Raw genomic sequence first — 18130 nt, 5'->3', positions numbered from 1 at the left:
AAAAGGCATCAAGAAAGAGGAAGGCCTCAAGAAAGAGGCAAGTATAATAACAGAAATAGATCTAAATCTGCAAAGAGATCGAAATCTAGAGGTCGTGATGGCGAATGTTGGTTTTGTGGTAAGGCTGGCCACACTAAAAGGATTTGCCGGTCTTACAAGAAAGCACAAGAAAAAGTGCGGGACAGTGAAGTTAATGCAGTTTATGATAAAGATGATGGTGTTTTAGTTCTTTCTACAACCGACACTACATCAAACTCATGGGTACTTGATTCCGGAGCCTCTTTTCATGCCACTTCTTGCATAGAAGCCTTCACTAATTATGAAGAAGGGCAGTTTGGAAGAGTGTACTTAGGTGACAATAAAGCATGTGAAATTATTGGGAAAGGTAATATTTTGTTGCAGCTGGCAGATGGAAGCAAATGGCTCATGAAGGATGTTCGTCATGTTCTTAAACTCAAGAGGAACTTAATTTCTGTAAGTCAACTTTATGATCAAGGCTGTCATGTATTTTTTACTTCTGATTCTTGGAAAATAACTAAAGGGGCCTTTGTGGTAGCAAAGGGAAATAAAGTTGGCAGTTTATATGTCTTTAATAATCATGATCAAGTGGGAGCTGCTATGACAATTGAAGACAGCGAAACTGCACTTTGGCACAAAAGACTCGGTCACATGAGTAAAAAGGGACTCTCCATTATGCTTAAGAGAGAGCAACTACCAGGTGTAAGATCAATTGACTTGGATTTTTGCCAACATTGTCTCTATGGCAAGCAGAAGCGGGTTAGCTTCTTAAGGACGGGTCATGAGAAGAAGAGCGTGCCCTTGGAGCTGATTTATTCTGATGTCTTCGGTCCCACAGAGGTAACATCAATTGGAGGTGCTAATTATTTTGTAACTTTCCTTGATGACTGCACAAGGAAAGTTTGGATTTACATGTTATCAAGAAAATCTGAAGTATTTTCAAAATTTAAGCTATTTAAAGATTTCGCTGAAAATCAAAGTGGCCGCAAAATTAAGTGTTTGCAAACAGATAATGGAGGAGAATTTTGCTCCTTGGAGTTCGATAGTTTTTGTGCTGACAATGGTATTCGTCGGATTAAAGTTGTTCCCTTTACTCCTCAAGACATCGGTGCAGCTGAAAGACTCAATCGTACAATTCTTGAGAGAGCTCGTTGCATGCTCTCGAATGCTGGATTGGGTAAGGAATTTTGGGCCGAAGCCTGTAATACAGCAGTATATTTGATTAATCGAGCGCCTTCATCTCGTTTGAACTTTGACATTCCAGAGGAGACTTGGTTGGGTAAGAAAATTAGTTATCATTATCTTAGAATTTTTGGTTGTGAAGCGTTTGCTCTCATTCCTAAGGAAAAGCGTTCTAAGCTTGATTCCAAATCAAGACGCTGTATCTTTGTTGGTTATGGTGAAAACCAATATGGTTTTCGGTTATGGGATCCACTTGAAAAGAAGATAATTCGAAGTCGAGATGTGGTGTTTAATGAACACTGTTTCCCAGCAATGCTAGCACAACCCATTGATACCACAGAATATGTGCCCCTCTCTGTTTTTGATAACGATGTTTCACAGGAGCCCTTGAGGTTGTCTCCTACCTCGATTACTTCTCCAACCTCTGTTTTGGGGTCTGGACCTGTTTCTTCATCACATGTCTCTAGTCAGAATGAGTCTGATTCCTTTGGGATTGATAATTCCCAGCCTAGTGAAGTCACTTCACATGAGAAATCTAAATTTTTGAGAACAGTTATACATCCTTTACAAGGAGATTATGAAGTCTTACCAGAGGCTGAAAATTCTCCACGGTGCCCAATTGCAAGCTCACAGTTTTTTCTGCCCAACACTCAAACAATTCGTAATGTGTCTTTGCCCATCGATCCCTGCTCCTCTCTCCAAGTCTCTGGCAGCATAGGGTTTGACACATCGCAGCAATTTCCAAATGATACAGACCCACATGACTCTGACTCCTCCCGCACAACAACTACAGGTTTACCAAGAAACATTGAGCCAGAATTTGATGGGAATTTTGGCGTGGATTATTTACCTTTGGCATCACGCAGGTCACCACCATCTCCAGTTTCATGCAGCGCAGGTTTTGATTCATTGAAATCGCCAAGGGACATTAGCATGGGATGTGATAGGAGTAATAACGTGGTAAATCACTAGCAATGTTCTCTGCCGCCATGCCTCTCTTCACAAGTCATACGCAGTCAAAGATCATTGACCTCTTCATCAGCGTATCTGCCCCAATCAATAGATTTGTCTTCAAGCATAGGGGGCGTTTTTGGACAGACTCTCCCAAATCCTGGTTTGACAGAGATAATGTAGGAGGGTTCTGTGGATTTGAACCAGAAACATACCTGCACTAGTAATGGAAAGAATTCTTTGTCAAACAATGTTGGCAATGGACAGGGAAATGAAAATAGGGATCCAAATTTGTCTCAAAATTTAACTAAAAATTCAACTACTGGGTTAAGAAGATCCACCAGGCAGAGGAGACTTCCAGAAAAGTTTAAAGATTATGAATTATTGCTAGCTGAATGTCCAGAATTATTATTCACTGATCAGACAGAGCCAGTTACCTTTAAACAAGCCTGTCATGATCCTTGTAGTGAAAAATGGATGGAGGCAATGTGAGATGAAATGGATTCCCTGCAGACCAATTTAACTTGGGATTTGGTGTCACTTCCTCCTCATAAACGAGCTTTGAAAAATCGATGGGTGTATTGATTGAAGGAAGAAGAAGGCGGTAAGAAACGTTACAGGGCCAGGCTAGTTGTAAAGGGTTATGATCAGAAAAAAGGGATAGACTTCAATGAAATTTTCTCCCCAGTTGTGAGAATGACTTCCATTCGTGCTGTGTTGGGTTTAGTCGCAGCTAATGATCTTGAGCTTGAACAGTTGGATGTTAAAACCGCATTTCTTCATGGCGATATCGAAGAAGAACTCTATATGGAACAGCCCGAAGGTTTCGTCAAAAAGGGTCAGGAACACTTATACTATAAACTGAAACGAAGTTTGTATGGGCTCAAACAAGCCCCACGACAGTGGTATCGTAAGTTCGATCGTTTCATGGCTGAGCATCAATTCATTCATTGTGAGGCTGATCCTTGTGTCTACTACAAGAAGCTTGATTCCGGTGAGTTTGTTTTATTACTACTTTATGTTGATGACATGCTGGTTACAGGTTCTAGCATGAAAACTATTTGTGATTTGAAACAACTATTAGCTCGCAATTTTGCCATGAAAGATCTTGGGGCTGCGAAACGTATACTTGGAATGAATATAATCAGGGATAGGAAGAACAAAGAAATCAGGTTGTCTCAAGAAAAATATATCAGTCAAGTTTTGGATAGATTTGGTATAAAGGATCTTAAGCCTGTTGTCACTCCTCTACCTGATCATTTTCGTCTATCTTCTGATATGTCCTAAGACACAAGAAGATCAAGACTTTATGAAATGTATTCCTTATTCATCTGCAATTGGTAGCCTTATGTATGCCATGATTTGCACCCGACCAGATATCTCTCACACAGTGGGAGTTGTTAGCAGATTTATGAGCAATCCCGGCAAGGCTCATTGGGATGCTGTTAAATGGATTATGAGGTACTTGAAAGGGACTTCCAGTTATGCTTTATGTTTTGGTGGAGGTAAACTTCAGCTACAGGGTTATGTTGATTCTGATTTGGGTGGTGATCTGGACACACGCCGATCTACATCAGCATATGTTTTCAAATTTGTTGGAGCAGCGATCAGTTGGGCCTCTAGGTTACAAAAGTCAGTTGCTCTTTCTTCTGCCGAGGCCGAGTATATGGCTCTATCCGAAGGGGCCAAAGAAATGATTTGGTTGCAGCGCTTATTGAGTGAGCTGGGATGTAAACAGAATGATTATGTTCTTTTTTGTGACAGTAGCAGTGCCATTTTTATGGCTCATAATCATTCATCTCATCATCGTTCTAAACACATTGATATACAGGAACATTTCATTCACCATGTAGTTGAAGAAGGCAAGCTATAGGTTGCTAAGATTGATACAAAGGTGAATCCAGCTGATGCACTCACGAAGGCTGTGACAAGGGCGAAGTTCGAGTTTTGTCGGACTTCTCTCGGCCTTGTCAAACTCTGATAGCAGGGCAAGTAGGGGAATCTCTGCAGCAGCGATTGGGTTTCAAGTGGGAGATTGTTGAAGATGAAACATCAATAGCCTTCTTCCCTCCAATTCACTTGGCTGTTCAGCTTCCTGAGCCTTACGTATTGGAGCCATTATATATGTTTGCTGCTGTGCATTATTGAATGTAACAAGAACAGAGATTAATACAAGAATTCCCCTGTTAATGTGGACGTAGCCAATTCGGGTGAACCACCATAAAATTCTGTGTTGTGTCTTTATTCATTCTTTCTTTCTTTCTGTTTTTCTGCACTTTTATTTTTCATTTATTCGCTCTTCATAATCAAACACAACATGTGGTTGGTCAAGATGGTGTTGGGCAACAATGAAGTGCACACCGCCAGCAGCATTAAGATTATGTGGCAGCACACCCCTTGGCTCGTCTCCCTCCTCACCAAAGGCCCCGTTCGTCTCTTGCCTCACACTCTCAAGGGGATGGATCTGGTTTCAATTGCGAGGTTGTTTGCAAATGGGAGATGCATAGGAGAGCATATAATTGGAGAAGAAGTTGTTCTCTATATTTGTGGCCAACCATTTGTGCTTCGAGAGCTTTATCAGCCAGTAGACACGCTCAAGCATGTTGGAATTAAAGGCCATGTGGTTGAACATATGGAGGCTAGACTGAAAGAAGAAATTTTGTCTGAGATAGCACGATCAGGTTGGCATGTGATTTTGCATCGTGAGGAGTTAAATCCTCTCACAAACCAGCCAGACATCATAGGATACTCAGATATTAAAACACCAGCAGAAGTTTATGCTACTCTCAAGGTTGATGAGCACATGCCAACGTTTTTCCCATCATATTTGGTGAATGATAATGGAACGGTCGGAGCTGTAAATGGAGCGGTTGAGCAAAATAGAAGCTATGATCCTCTGGCCATTGCAATGCTCGAGAAAAACGACAAACAAGGAGGCGTTCACATTCTTGTGGACATCTCCGTCTTTAGGTTTTGGAAGATGAACCATCTGTCCGTTGCAGCTGCCTGGGCCCTGCGAGATTTAACTGCAATAGAATTTATGATGGGAGTGGAGGACATAGTACCTCTAAGCACATGCAGGAGAATTTCTAACGGGAGAGAAATTTTGGTTTTCCTGCCCGGTTCCAATGATGATGCCGCCCACGTCTCTAACAAGCAGTCTAATTTCGAGGGAACGATGGATCCTCTAAAGCCGTTACATTATGATTGCAATAGGCATGAGAAATTTGATAGTGAATCATACTTCTGGGCCTTGGCACACCTAACGGCTCGAGAAGATGTAACTGTTTTTGGCAGCCTGGTATCAGAAACTGCTAGTGGCATGATGACCACGTATATTCCTTCCACGTTGTCCTCTCAGCCTAGGATCAATTCACCTCTTGTAATGGCTATTCGTATGGTAAAAGCTGCAACGGCCAATTCAGAAGACTCTTCTCGAATTCTCAAGGTTTATGTCACTTTTGAGAATCAAAATAAGCCTCATAAGGCCTTTACAACAGAGCGTGCAAAAGAAATTGGCGTAGCAAATGCAGCTGGTTGGTGGATTTTTGTTACTGTTCCACCATATCATTTTGGACCAATTCTTGGAGAGAATGGCCCAGATCCAAATCAAGGTGTTCATGTTCACGTTTTTCTGCAAGATGACATAAATGTCTTGGTGTCTAAGGCAGATGACGGATTTTTAAATTTTCTATCATGGGGGAGCATAGAAACAAGAGCTTTTGATGGAGAGTGCTTTGCACCTGTCGGAAGTTGTGTTCCTGAGTATCAATTAAGGGGTGTGTTTGTGTTGGGTAAAGAAATAAGAGATGAGTTTTTCGACTCTGACTTAGTACATGTATCTGTGTTTTACACTTACTTACATTATAGAACTTTACATTTAGAGTGAAGGAGAGTTGTGTCTAGAGATGTCACCTATAAAACACAGATATATGTACTAACATTTTTTATACATAGAGATGAATCAAGAATTTTGTTAAGCAATTTGCGTGCATCCTCTATACTCTCAATTTTTACGCACTCCCCACAACAACATCTGATCGATACCCACTTCTAATTATGCTTTCGTCGACTTTCCTTCCTAGTTGTAGAGATGCCATCATAGTGCAAGCCAAAAAAAATGACACTTAAAGTAAATGAATCAGGCCTAATAACTACTCTCTGCATTTCACAAAACACTTGAAGGCCTCCAATGCATTCCCTTTCTTTGTATAAGCTAAAACCATAACAGAACATGAGACTTCATCAACTAAAGACAACTGGGTTAAAACTATATGCACATCAACCAATCTTCTGCACTTGTGTAAGTAGTCATAATCTGGTTTCCCAAGTATATATCAATTTGACTTGTTGGTCCACTTTTTCTTGTGTTATAGATTTCAGTGTCAAGGACGCCTGTAAGACAGAAGGATGGGCATAGGATTCTGGTTGAGGACGACTCTCTGGTCCATTACATTATGTGAACAATAGAGTGCAGTACCTTCAAAGATCCTAGATCAACTAGATCTTTAGTTTCACAACTCAATATATTAATAGTGTGAAAACTAATTATGGCCTCACAATAGCAGTAGCCTTGGAAAAATGGGTTACTCTTCCTTGGAGATTTATGAAAATGTAAACCATCGCTAATGGGGATAAAATTTTATATTTCAAATTTAAAAAATACATTGACAAATCCTTGAAAACATGGAATGAAACTAATGATAACACAAATAACAATTTTCTTGGTCCTAGAAGGGTTCCAAATGGAGCAAAAGTATTTTCTACTATATCAAATGAATCTGCAGATATTAAATCATTTTTTTTAGGGAAAGAAGGACGATGCTTAACTTCATACTTCAAAGGAAGAAAACCTCTCGACTCGAAGAAAACATCTTGATTGCTCTGAAATGTCCGAGGCAAAATCAACCAGCACTATAAAAATAATGAATTGAAGTAAAATAAATAATTGCACGGACACATGGAGTACATAATTTAAAAAATATATTTCTAGGTTTCTATTTCAAAAAGACAATTAAATCACAGTATTTGATCTAAATTATTTTGTCAATTCATCTATCCAATTTGGGTAAACTCTGTGAAAGAGAGTTGTATGTCCGGAATCCATCCAATTTGGGCAAACTTTGTAAAAGAGAGTTGTATGCCTAAAATCTATCCAATTTGGGCACTCTGTGAAAGAGAGTTATATGCCCGAAATCCATTCAATTTGGGCAAACTCTGTGAAAAAGAGTTGTATGCCCGAGCCCGTACAAGTTAGGCAATTTTGTGAAGGAGTGTATGTCTGTGGACTTCATGAGAACATACAAATTGGCTAACTCCACATATGATATGCATGTCATAGCTTTGCAAATTCGTCTTAAGAGTTGTATTCTTGTAACTCTATAACTCTATAACTCTCTAACTCCCTGCAATTGGACTCGAATTGAGCTTATTTAGAAGCTTTCAAAGAAGCAGAACAACCACTACATTTATGTCCTCATCAGAAATCGAAAAGACAATCCAGTATTGAGAGGCTATTACATTTATATGAGAACAAAAATTAATTAAAGATTAAAACATTTAATACTCTAACTTATTTCTGATCACTATTATATGCATATGACAAAAATAATAGATTATATGCAATAAAGTAAGATTATTTATCTATTCCATCTAGAGAGACTTGCTAAAAGAGTTACTTTGTCATATGCAGAAATTTTTAAAATCATCCTATAATTTGAATTGGAGAGAACAATCTAGAGAGACCTTGCTAAAAGAGCTACTTTGTCATATGCACAAAAATTTTAAATCTATCAAAAATTTGAGTTGGATTCTACATGGTAATTTTAATTTTCCTCAACTTGCCAATTCGCAAACAACAAAATGATTGTAATTGATTTTAAAAAAAAATCATGTTAATTTTTCTTGTGGACTTAAAAAAAAAATTCCAATCTATAAACCAAAATTAAAATATAACTTTTAAGTTAATATAAAGTAAAATATTAAAAAACTAATATGTGAATATGTAATATGTATAATTTTTTTCAAAAAGATATAATATATGATAATATAATTATATTGGCGAAAATATTGATGCACACTTTATCTTACATAGTTAATAGTTTTTGAGTAACTTATTATTATTTACAATAAGGTTTATAACACTCTATCAATCACAAATCATAGTGTTTACACAAAAAGCCAAAAAGCAATAAATTAAATCAGCTATTTGATGTACATTCATACAAAGTAATTTTGGTCACATGTATTGTTTTCTTAAAAAGCGAAAGCATCTTAAAATTTGATTTGCATTTGGCATTTTTAGCCCACTTGAGTACTCATCACATGTTTTTTGTCTATTACACTATGTATTCTTTCTTTTACATCTTTTCCAATGCAACCAATAATTGCATTGGGAATAGCTTCAAAGACTGTCCTACTACATATTTAATGTAGTGCTGCAAAAAAGGCCAACTTATTAGCTGGTTCCAAAAAGAGCAAATTGCCCACTACCACAATGTGACACTATGCACGAGAAAATTGCCCAGTATCACAATGTGACACTATGCACGAGCAAATTGCCCACTATCACAATGTGACACTATGCACTACAGTATTCATAGTTGTCCACATTTAAAAATGAGTCAATAAGGCTATACATTGCTACGAGTCAATAGAAATACAAATAAATGAAATTTGCAAATGTCTTAAAAAATAGATATGCATAAAAACATAAGGAAAAAAGTCAATAGATTTTAATTCTGCATTCCTATTGGTTCATGCTTGGAGACTTAATTGGACAGGATGAATGCATTAGTATTGTCTAACCATATGAACTAATAATGACCGATCAAAAATAAATTCTTAAACAACTCAACAAAGACTTATATTTGTTATCTCCTTTAAATATGACCAAAACAAATCAATCTAAAATAAATATCTAGACAGCTCAACAAAGATGTAAGTTTGTACTTTCACTTAAATAAAATTAAGGTGAAAAGAATAATTGATAAAAATAAATAGTTAAGACAACTCAAGAAAGAATTAAGTCTGTCCTTTTCTTTAAATAGGAAAAAAAATTGATTAGAAACAATTTTTTAAACAACGTAAGAAGGACGTAACTGGAACTTTATACAAAGAGATTTCTCGATCTATTGGTGCAGGTTAGTTTGAGATACGAACAATGTCTTCAAAATGGTTGGTTGAAAAGCATGTTAGGAGAATTAGATATTTTGTTAATGATATGATTGTCTTTGAGTTTGCGTTTACCTTGCTCCGTTGAAAGGTAGTTGAGGAGTATTTGTTTGTCTGGTTTTTAAACAGATAAACTCTGCGCCAATTATTGGTGAGGCGGTGCAAGACATGAACTGCGAAGTGATGGACAAAACGGGGATGGATATGCGCAAATTACTGGTGAGTTGAATATACACCTTTTTAATTTGCATCCTTCCTTAGAAAATCTTCCATGAATATGAGTAAATCAGATAAACACAGTCATCCAACAGGCAGACTTCAAACACTTGGGGTTTTAGAGAACAAAGATCACAAGCTGTCTTAAAATGACTTAGCAACTTCTACGCAGGGATTGGGTATAGTTTATTTATAAGGTACATGTTATGCCAGAGGACTTGATAATATCTGTGCACAGGCTAAGCATAATTTACTATACTGTACGACCTTAGATCATCAAAGTCATCTCAACAAAGCAAAGAGTACTGGTTAATCTCTGGTTTGTAATCATTATGATATCTCAGAGTGTAGTTTCTGGATTCAATTGTGTGTAAGATTTTTGCATCAACGTTTCAGATCACATTCCATGATAGATGTAGTTTCTGGGTTTCTGGATTTGATTGTGTGTAAGATTTTTGCATCAACGTTTCAGATCACATTCCATGATAGATGTAGTTTCTGGGTTTCTGGATTCGATTGTGTGTAAGATTTTTGCATCAATGTTTCAGATCACATTCAATGATAGATGTAGTTTCTGGGTTTCTGGATTCAATTGTGTGTAAGATTTTTGCATCAACGTTTCAGATCACATTCCATGATAGATGTAGTTTCTGGGTTTCTAGATTCGATTGTGTGTAAGATTTTTGCATCAACGTTTCAGATCACATTCCATGATAGATGTAGTTTCTGGGTTTCTGGATTCGATTGTGTGTAAAATCTTACACACAATCGAATCCAAAACTACACTCTGAACATGATGGATTGTGGAAATCTCTTAGAATTGATTATGATACCTATCAAAGAAGGAAGAAATGTTTATATGATGATTCATGAATAGATCTAGAAGGGTCATAAAGTTTATGTTGAATTTTTTTAAGCAAACCCAATGAACACCAGTTAGAGGTCTATATGGTAAGTGATCAAAGGAAGTCATCCAATAGACTAATAATTGGTAGAATATTTAATATGGGATTCATTTTCATTTCAATTTTGATTGTTTGTCAAGATTTCAATATGATTTTTATGATTATTAGGATTCGTGTGTCATTTATCTTACAAATTTTTTGTATTAAGTTAATCTTAATATTGTTTGTAAACCATTTATAAAGAATGAAGGTTTTATTGACAATGATAACTATTTTTTACCATTTAAATTTTATTGAAGTGGTAACTTTTATTTACAAAAATGTAATTAAAATTACTATTTATCTACTAGCAACTAGTTAGTATTTGTTAGGTAAACCATCTAGATTCCTATAATTGTTTTTGGTGTGCAACTTCTCATGAGGTTATATATGTATAGTCTTTGAGTTAGTAGTAATGTGGGGAAATTAGCAAGTTAAGAAAATTTTGTTTGCAGGTGCTTAAAGGAGTGTGTGAAATGACAATATGTTCTTGTCCTCTCTTTTTTGTGGATTTTAGTTTTAAAGTTTTTATTCACACAAATATTACATTGTGAGATTATTCATCTAGAGTTTCTTTCATTCTTATGCTCCTAATTTATGCATCAATCTTTTTGTTATCTTATGGTGGTTCTGATCCAAATAATGGATTCGGATGACAACACCTGAGTGAGAACCTGCGGTATTGTAAATTCTATTTACAAGAACCAGAAATCATAGAATTGAAGCAAGCCAAAAAATAATCTATTTCATTCGAAAATCCAAAATATAGAAGTTCATGAGATTCCAAGGGTCACAGAGACCTCTTGAGAATTGAAGCCCAATAGTCACATTTGTTTATTACATAATAAAATCTAAAAACTACGAAATTTTCAAAAAACTATATGAAAATTTATCCTAACTTCAACTAGACATAACTTTCTACTCGGGACTCGAAACTACGAGTCGTTGATCTCGTTGGAAAGGTCTCCAAGAGATGTAGACCCACATTTTTGGCAGGGGCTAAAAATGCCCTTAAGACCTTCAAAATTGCAAAATACTAACATATAGATAAACTAAACTAAAAAAAAATATACAATTCAAAAAATTCTTCATAAAATTCTTCTGATCAGATTCTATCTTCTTTCTATTAATATTTTACATTTGTATAAACTGATTATTTAAATCATATTGAAGTAATTTATTAAACCATGATAACAATATTGAAAATCCCCATGGTAATTCCATATTAAGCTAGCTTAGCTGTAGACAAATATAATTGCTATATTTTTATTTGTATATCATTTTTTTGTATCTCCAACCAATGTCTAGCATGTTCATAAACAATTTATCTAATTCTATCCCTAAGAACGCAGAGCTCTAATAATTCATGGAGGATGAGTATGCACGTGATAGAAATTTAAGGTCAACTCCCTAACGCCGTATTCAATGTAATCAATTTGGTCAACCTTGCACATCAATGGCTAATTTTCTTCCATATTTATATTATTCTAAAACAATTCTCCTTTTCACATGTATTGATATAATTTTTTATTTAATCTAGTTTCATTTAAAAATGATATATTTGATTATTTCCAGATTTTGCGTATTTAAAATGAAAGTCAACACCTCTCTTCTTAAATTTCTTTTATCAATACAATGACCTCTTTTTTCTAAAAGAACTAAAACCTTTATTCACATTTTAAACTTTTTGTAAACTTTTTATACGTGTCTTTTCTAATCTTTTTGTTTAAATATATACCTAACAATAGCAATGCCCCTTACTAGGATTAATTATAATTAACCGTATTTTTATTTACAAATTATATCACATGTTTGAATATAATTAATAGTATTTTTTTTTACAAATTATATCACATGTTTGAAGAGATTTTCAAATATTTCCTTGAAAGTTATATTTAATGAGATTTAAGTAACTCAATCAAAACGTTCAGCATAATATTATCTCTATCAATAAAAAATAAATGGTGCATATCCTTCTTTTAATTTTTTTCTCTTGATATATTTAATAAAATTTATTTATGTATTTGTATAGTGGAGTAGTGGAGATCCCTCTCTAATATCAAATAATTATAAGTTTGGGTTTCATCAAGAATATGGAGTTGGGCTTTGTCTATAATACTAATTCTGTGTCGACCCTAATCTTTAAAATAAATATGTGGCTTTCCCTCCTCTATAACATCAACATTATTTTTGGAATTCATTACTTTAGTATCTTAGAAAAGTTGGTCTTCCACTATATTTTTGTTTGTTCAACACATCTATAAATTAGTGTCAGATCATAAGAGAGGTAGTATAACTTGATAGAGTCAATATTATATGCTCAAACAAATAGGAAAAGATTTAATGAACTATTACAATCAATATCATCATATAAATGTGATATGAATAGAATAGATAAGGAATTATAGTTCTTAATAATGTACAAAGTATGAAAATTATATACATATAGTTCAAGTATATATTTGGGTGTTGGAATAAATTTAATGAGGTATTAAATAAAATTTTAATGTACACAAATGTAGTGTAAGGTCTTGCAGAGTTAACGGTTATAAAAAGTTGATATTTTTGTGAAATTTATACTTAGGATAGAGATGGCTAGGGGTGTGCAATAAGTGGGAAACTAAATTTAAATTATACTTGAAGTGTAGGACATGGGTATGAATTTATTATACCAAAGTGAAGTGTTGAGTGAAATGATTTAAGGATTTTTGCAATGAGTTTAGGCCATTTAAATTATTAGGAAAGGATATAATATATTTATAGGTTCCCAATAAAGAAAGAAGAATTGTGAATGTTTCGGGAAGTGTTTTAGCTTTCAAAAGAAACTTAGAAAAGATCTAGTGCAAAACTATTAACAATCTAAATGCACGTGTATTAATAAAGACGATAATTTAGAAACTTGAAAGGTACATATAAAGGTATAGTATGATGCCCATGACATTTTTAAAATTGTAAGAAGAAATTGAGAGTGTTGATGATTAATAACATAGTAAATAGTGATGCACTATTAAACTGTACATGAATTGATGAAAAGCAAATTCTTAGACAACTCAACAAAGACAAAGGTTTGTCCTTTTAGTCTATTAAAATTAAGCATTTAAACAATTCAATAGATAGCCTTTTTGAAAGATAGATCGGGTGGGGAGGTGGTGTCCTCCTCCACAATGTATTTTGAAAATCAACACAGACAGGTCTTCTCGGGGTAACCTTGGTCCTGTTGGCATTGGTGGCATTGGTAGAGATAGCTCGGGGACTATTTTGTTTCTCTTTTCTATTTATAAAGGTTGTTATACTAACAATTTGATGGAGGCTCTTGCCATTTTATTTGTTGTGGAGTGTGCTTATGCTCTTGGATGGAGCAGGCTCATTTGTGAATCAGATTCTCAGGTGGTGGTGAATTTGTTGACTCGGCAACAATCTGCAGATGTTAGTTGGCAGTTGAGTTCAGTTGTTAACTAGATTCTTCATTTGAGTGATTCTTTGATTTCTGTTTCTTTCAAGCATATCCCAAGGGAGTGGAATGGTGTTGTTGATTGCCAGGCCAAATGGGCCTCTGAGCACATGTATAATTGATATATCATGGATAAGGGTCAATGACCCTTGGATTTGTCTCATCAGTTGAATCACTTAGTAGATCTTGGTAGAGTTGTTTGATGCCCTTTCTTTGTTATTCTTCTACTTTGAATAAATTTTAACCCCTCCTTTATTTCAAAAACCTATTCTTTCTCTTAAATAATGTTAGCCTAAATTTCTTAAAGTTAACGTAAATGCACAAAAACAAATTCCTAAACAACTAAAGAAATATTTAAATAAAGCTCAGGTGAAAAGAATAGTTGATAAGAAATAAATACTTAGGCAACTCGAAAGAAATGTGAGTCTGTAATGTCCCCTAGGTTTTGCTTTTACACGAACTCTATCAAAAGAGATCTCCGGATCTATTTGTGGAGCTTAATTAGCTTAAGCTACGAACAATATCCTCAAAATGGTAACATTCTGGAATCGAAGCAACACTTATTTTCCATACAGATTTGGAAGTGCTTTAATCTCAGTCGATTGATTGCATAAGTGAATGTTTTAACAAAAATATAATGTTGTTTTTTCACAGGATCAGAAATGGTGGAGTGAGGAAACAGTAGCGGTGGTTACAGGAGCCAATAGGGGAATAGGATTAGAGATCGTTCGCCAGCTGGCATGCAAGGGCATGACTGTTGTGCTTACGTGTCGCAACGAGAAGAATGGGTTGGCTGCCATGAAAGATCTGGGTGAAGCAGGAGTTGGTAATGTTCATTTTCACATATTAGATGTGCAGAGCTCCCAAAGTGTTTCAGATCTGGCCCAATGGTTGAAAACCATGTTTGGAGGATTAGATATTTTGGTATAAGTCTTTGAGTTTGTATTTTATCTTTGTCTTGCTCCGTTGAAGGGTATTTGTTTGATTTTATGGGATGTAATTTTCTGGTTTTTATCAGATAAACAACGCAGCAGTGGCAGGGCAAGGCATGAACTGGGAAGTGATGGAAAAAGCTGGGGTGGATATGCGCCAATTACTGGTGAGTTGGGTATACACTTTTACAATCTTTGCATGTTTATGAAGAGAATCTCCCATGAATATGATCAAGAGAGATAAACACTGTCATCTGAAATGTAGACTTCAAACACTTGGGTTTTTACAGAGCAAAGATCACAAGCCCTCTAAGATGACTTAGCAGGGGTTGGGGATAGTTTATTCATACGCTACATGTTAGGTATGCCAGATGAATTGGTAATTTCAGTGCACATGCTAAGCATAGTTTTCCATGCTGTAGGGCCTTAAAATATGAAAGTCACGTTCTCTGCTTGTCTGACCATTTGCCCTATAATAATGTTTTTACATTAGTTGTATAGAGTTGTTAAATTTTTTAACAACATATTATAGTCTGTACAAAATGTAATTTTAAACAACATATTAGAAAAGAAAACATGATCACATGTTTCTAAATAGCAACAATTATTAAACTAGTTGTAGGAGGCAGAACACAATCATTTTATTTCCACACATGATGTTTACTTTGACCATCAAATATGGAAGTTTTCAAGTTGTAAAATCATTATCATTAATACGATCATCCTACACATCTTTGGGAGTTGATTGACAACCTTTGGAGGATAAATGATCAGTGTAAGATGAGAGTTGCAACTTTCTAGCCAACCTAAATCAACTTTGTTATGGGGTTGAGAGGAAGTTATAGGCTAATAGGAAACTTGAGACCATCCACACACAATACAACCATGAGATTTATGTTGAGAAGCTTGAGAATCATGTATAAAAGCATTATGACATCTTACACTTCACTATTCTTTTGGATGGGATTGACCTCTATTAGAGGGACAAGTCAATAAAACTTTAGAGACCATACAAGATGCATTATCCCAATGGTCAAGAAGCATTTATGGGTAGGACGCTTTGAATGCAACTTCATTTCCTTGCACTTATGTTTGTAGTAACACATCCAAACAAATCATAGGATTAACTTATATCAAAATGAAGTCAAATAAAATGGTGTACATCTTGTACATCATATTTATTTTAGATGTGCTACTAGCCAATTAAGTATGACCATGCATTTCTCTACCTAGTCACCTTAACTACACTAAAGGCATAGTGACTCAAGTTCCTTCTACCACCATTCAATAGTTGTAGAGGGCTGCTCTATCGTCTAGTTAGCCAATGTGTAGGTTGGTCTTGTCCCCACATATATCAATCTAGTGAGTTTCCTAATGTTGGTAATCTCTCCTCAACATCTTCCCACCAACATGGGTGAATTATAAGGTGGATTTTTCTAAGCTAACAAATTGATGCTATTCAACATACAATGGTTCTTCATAATGAACCCTAGGCACATGAATAAAATGCTCTCATTGGGTGAGATCCTATTGATGATGCAAGAGATTTACTTTAGAGTGTGGGGTTACCTTGATGATAGAGAATCTCCCCTAGTTTTAAGTTTTGTGTCTCTTACAACTTGGCTTTCTTTTATTACTTTTATGACATTGTGATATTATAATTATTTGTTTCTTTTTGGAAGGGTAAAGATGTTTCATAGAATTACTTTATTATATAGGTGTGGATGAACTCTTATCTTTTATCTATATGATTTTCAAATTTGATATTATTTTTTCTATTACTTTTCAAGATAGTCATATTATTTTCATTTTCAAATGATACACTCTTTATTTCAAAATATTAATTAATTACATTTATGTATCTCGTTCATTTGATGTAAGGAAGATGCCAATTGTGCACTGAAAGAATACACAAACTATTCTCACCATTCAAATTGTATTTGAGTTATCTTCTTATTCAATTTGCTCAATATTGCCTTTACATTGCAGTTCTATGGAACATCGAATGAAACTTCTGTGTATGATGATGAAAGTGTAACAACATGTATTGATATAAATTATTATGGTACAAAGAGAGTTGTGAAAGGCTTGCTATCATTATTAAGGGAATCGTCTTACCGGCCACGAATTGTTAATGTCTCCTCTTTACATGGGCTTCTCAAGGTATTCTTTTTTCTTTTCACAGCTCCAAATAATAATATTTCAATCATATAATGTGTGAATGCATTATATATATGTTTACAAATGTTTTGACAGATGATGCCAAATCCAGTGCTACAAAAACAACTTTCTGACATGGATATTATTAGTGAGGAATTTCTGGATTCCATGTTAAGTCAGTTTTTAGACGATGTCAAGCAAAAGAAAAACTTGGAAGAGAAAGGATGGCCAACCCCATTTTCCGCCTACAAAATGTCAAAGATTTGTATGAATGCATACACACGTCTGTTAGCCCGTGAGCTTTGTGATAAGGCGTACGTAAATTGCATTCATCCTGGATACGTTAGAACTGGAATGACATATGATACAGGAGACCTATCACCAAGTGAAGGTGCTCAAAATGTAGTGAAATTAGCTTTGTTTCCTCTTGGTGGACCTTCTGGTAAATACTTTATTGAAAAGGAGATTAGCGGCTTCTAAATGAATTTCTTTCTAAGTCTGAAACTACTTTTCTCATAAAGGAGATACTTTCCATATTCTATAATGAATTTCAATAATATAAGTTTTCATATGTGTTTATGTAAGTTAATCATCAATAATTGGTTATAAACAAATTCTACCAAGCACAATGCAAGCACCCAATAGTTAACATAAATGCTTGACAGATATGTTGTATAGTTGAAGTAAACCCTTTTAATTTATGTCTCTTGATTGATGTCTTTATTGGAGTTCTTTTTATTTTGAAGATGTATAAGAGATTCAGTAAAATATGGGATAACATAGATGGTATGCTATAAATTTTGATAAAAACAAGAGGCTCGTTATGAATATCAGGATTAAAAATAAATGATATAATACAATGTAAATAGCTTTAAACAACTCATCTTTTCTCCTTTATAATTTCTTAATTTTCTTGCAGCTTCATCCACTTTCCTTCTCAACCATCTTCTGGAATATTTTGAACCTCTCATATGCTTGTGATTTGTCATGTAGGAAATTGACCCATGTCATTCTTGAGAAATCATCAATGAACAACATGAAGTATCTCTCACCAGATAAAGCTCTTGTTCTGGTTGGACCACACAAATATTTATGTACAATTT

At 34.9% G+C, this 18130-nt stretch overlaps 1 protein-coding gene across 2 annotated transcripts in view; it reads left to right on the top strand.

Annotated features, from left to right (window-relative positions):
• Positions 1 to 17609, top strand: part of LOC131061615 ((+)-neomenthol dehydrogenase) — a 74701-nt gene extending 57092 nt beyond the window's left edge. The window contains exons 1-6 of one of the 2 annotated variants that reach the window (XM_059220143.1): positions 9302 to 9327; positions 9454 to 9543; positions 14590 to 14859; positions 14954 to 15034; positions 16857 to 17030; positions 17124 to 17609. In XM_059220143.1, the coding sequence (XP_059076126.1) occupies positions 9325 to 9327; positions 9454 to 9543; positions 14590 to 14859; positions 14954 to 15034; positions 16857 to 17030; positions 17124 to 17507 (1002 nt within the window). In that variant the 5' untranslated portion in view covers positions 9302 to 9324 and the 3' untranslated portion in view covers positions 17508 to 17609. Of the gene's footprint in view, positions 1 to 9301; positions 9328 to 9453; positions 9544 to 14589; positions 14860 to 14953; positions 15035 to 16856; positions 17031 to 17123 lie in introns of those variants that run through there. The other variant, XM_059220142.1, reaches the window with a different exon arrangement.
• Positions 17610 to 18130: the final 521 nt, after the last annotated feature.

The sequence above is a fragment of the Cryptomeria japonica genome, chromosome 4, assembly GCF_030272615.1.
Source record: "Cryptomeria japonica chromosome 4, Sugi_1.0, whole genome shotgun sequence".
NCBI classification, from domain to species: domain Eukaryota; kingdom Viridiplantae; phylum Streptophyta; class Pinopsida; order Cupressales; family Cupressaceae; genus Cryptomeria; species Cryptomeria japonica.
The sequence above is the reverse complement of the archived record's forward strand: the minus strand, read 5'-3'. Positions and strand labels throughout refer to the sequence as shown.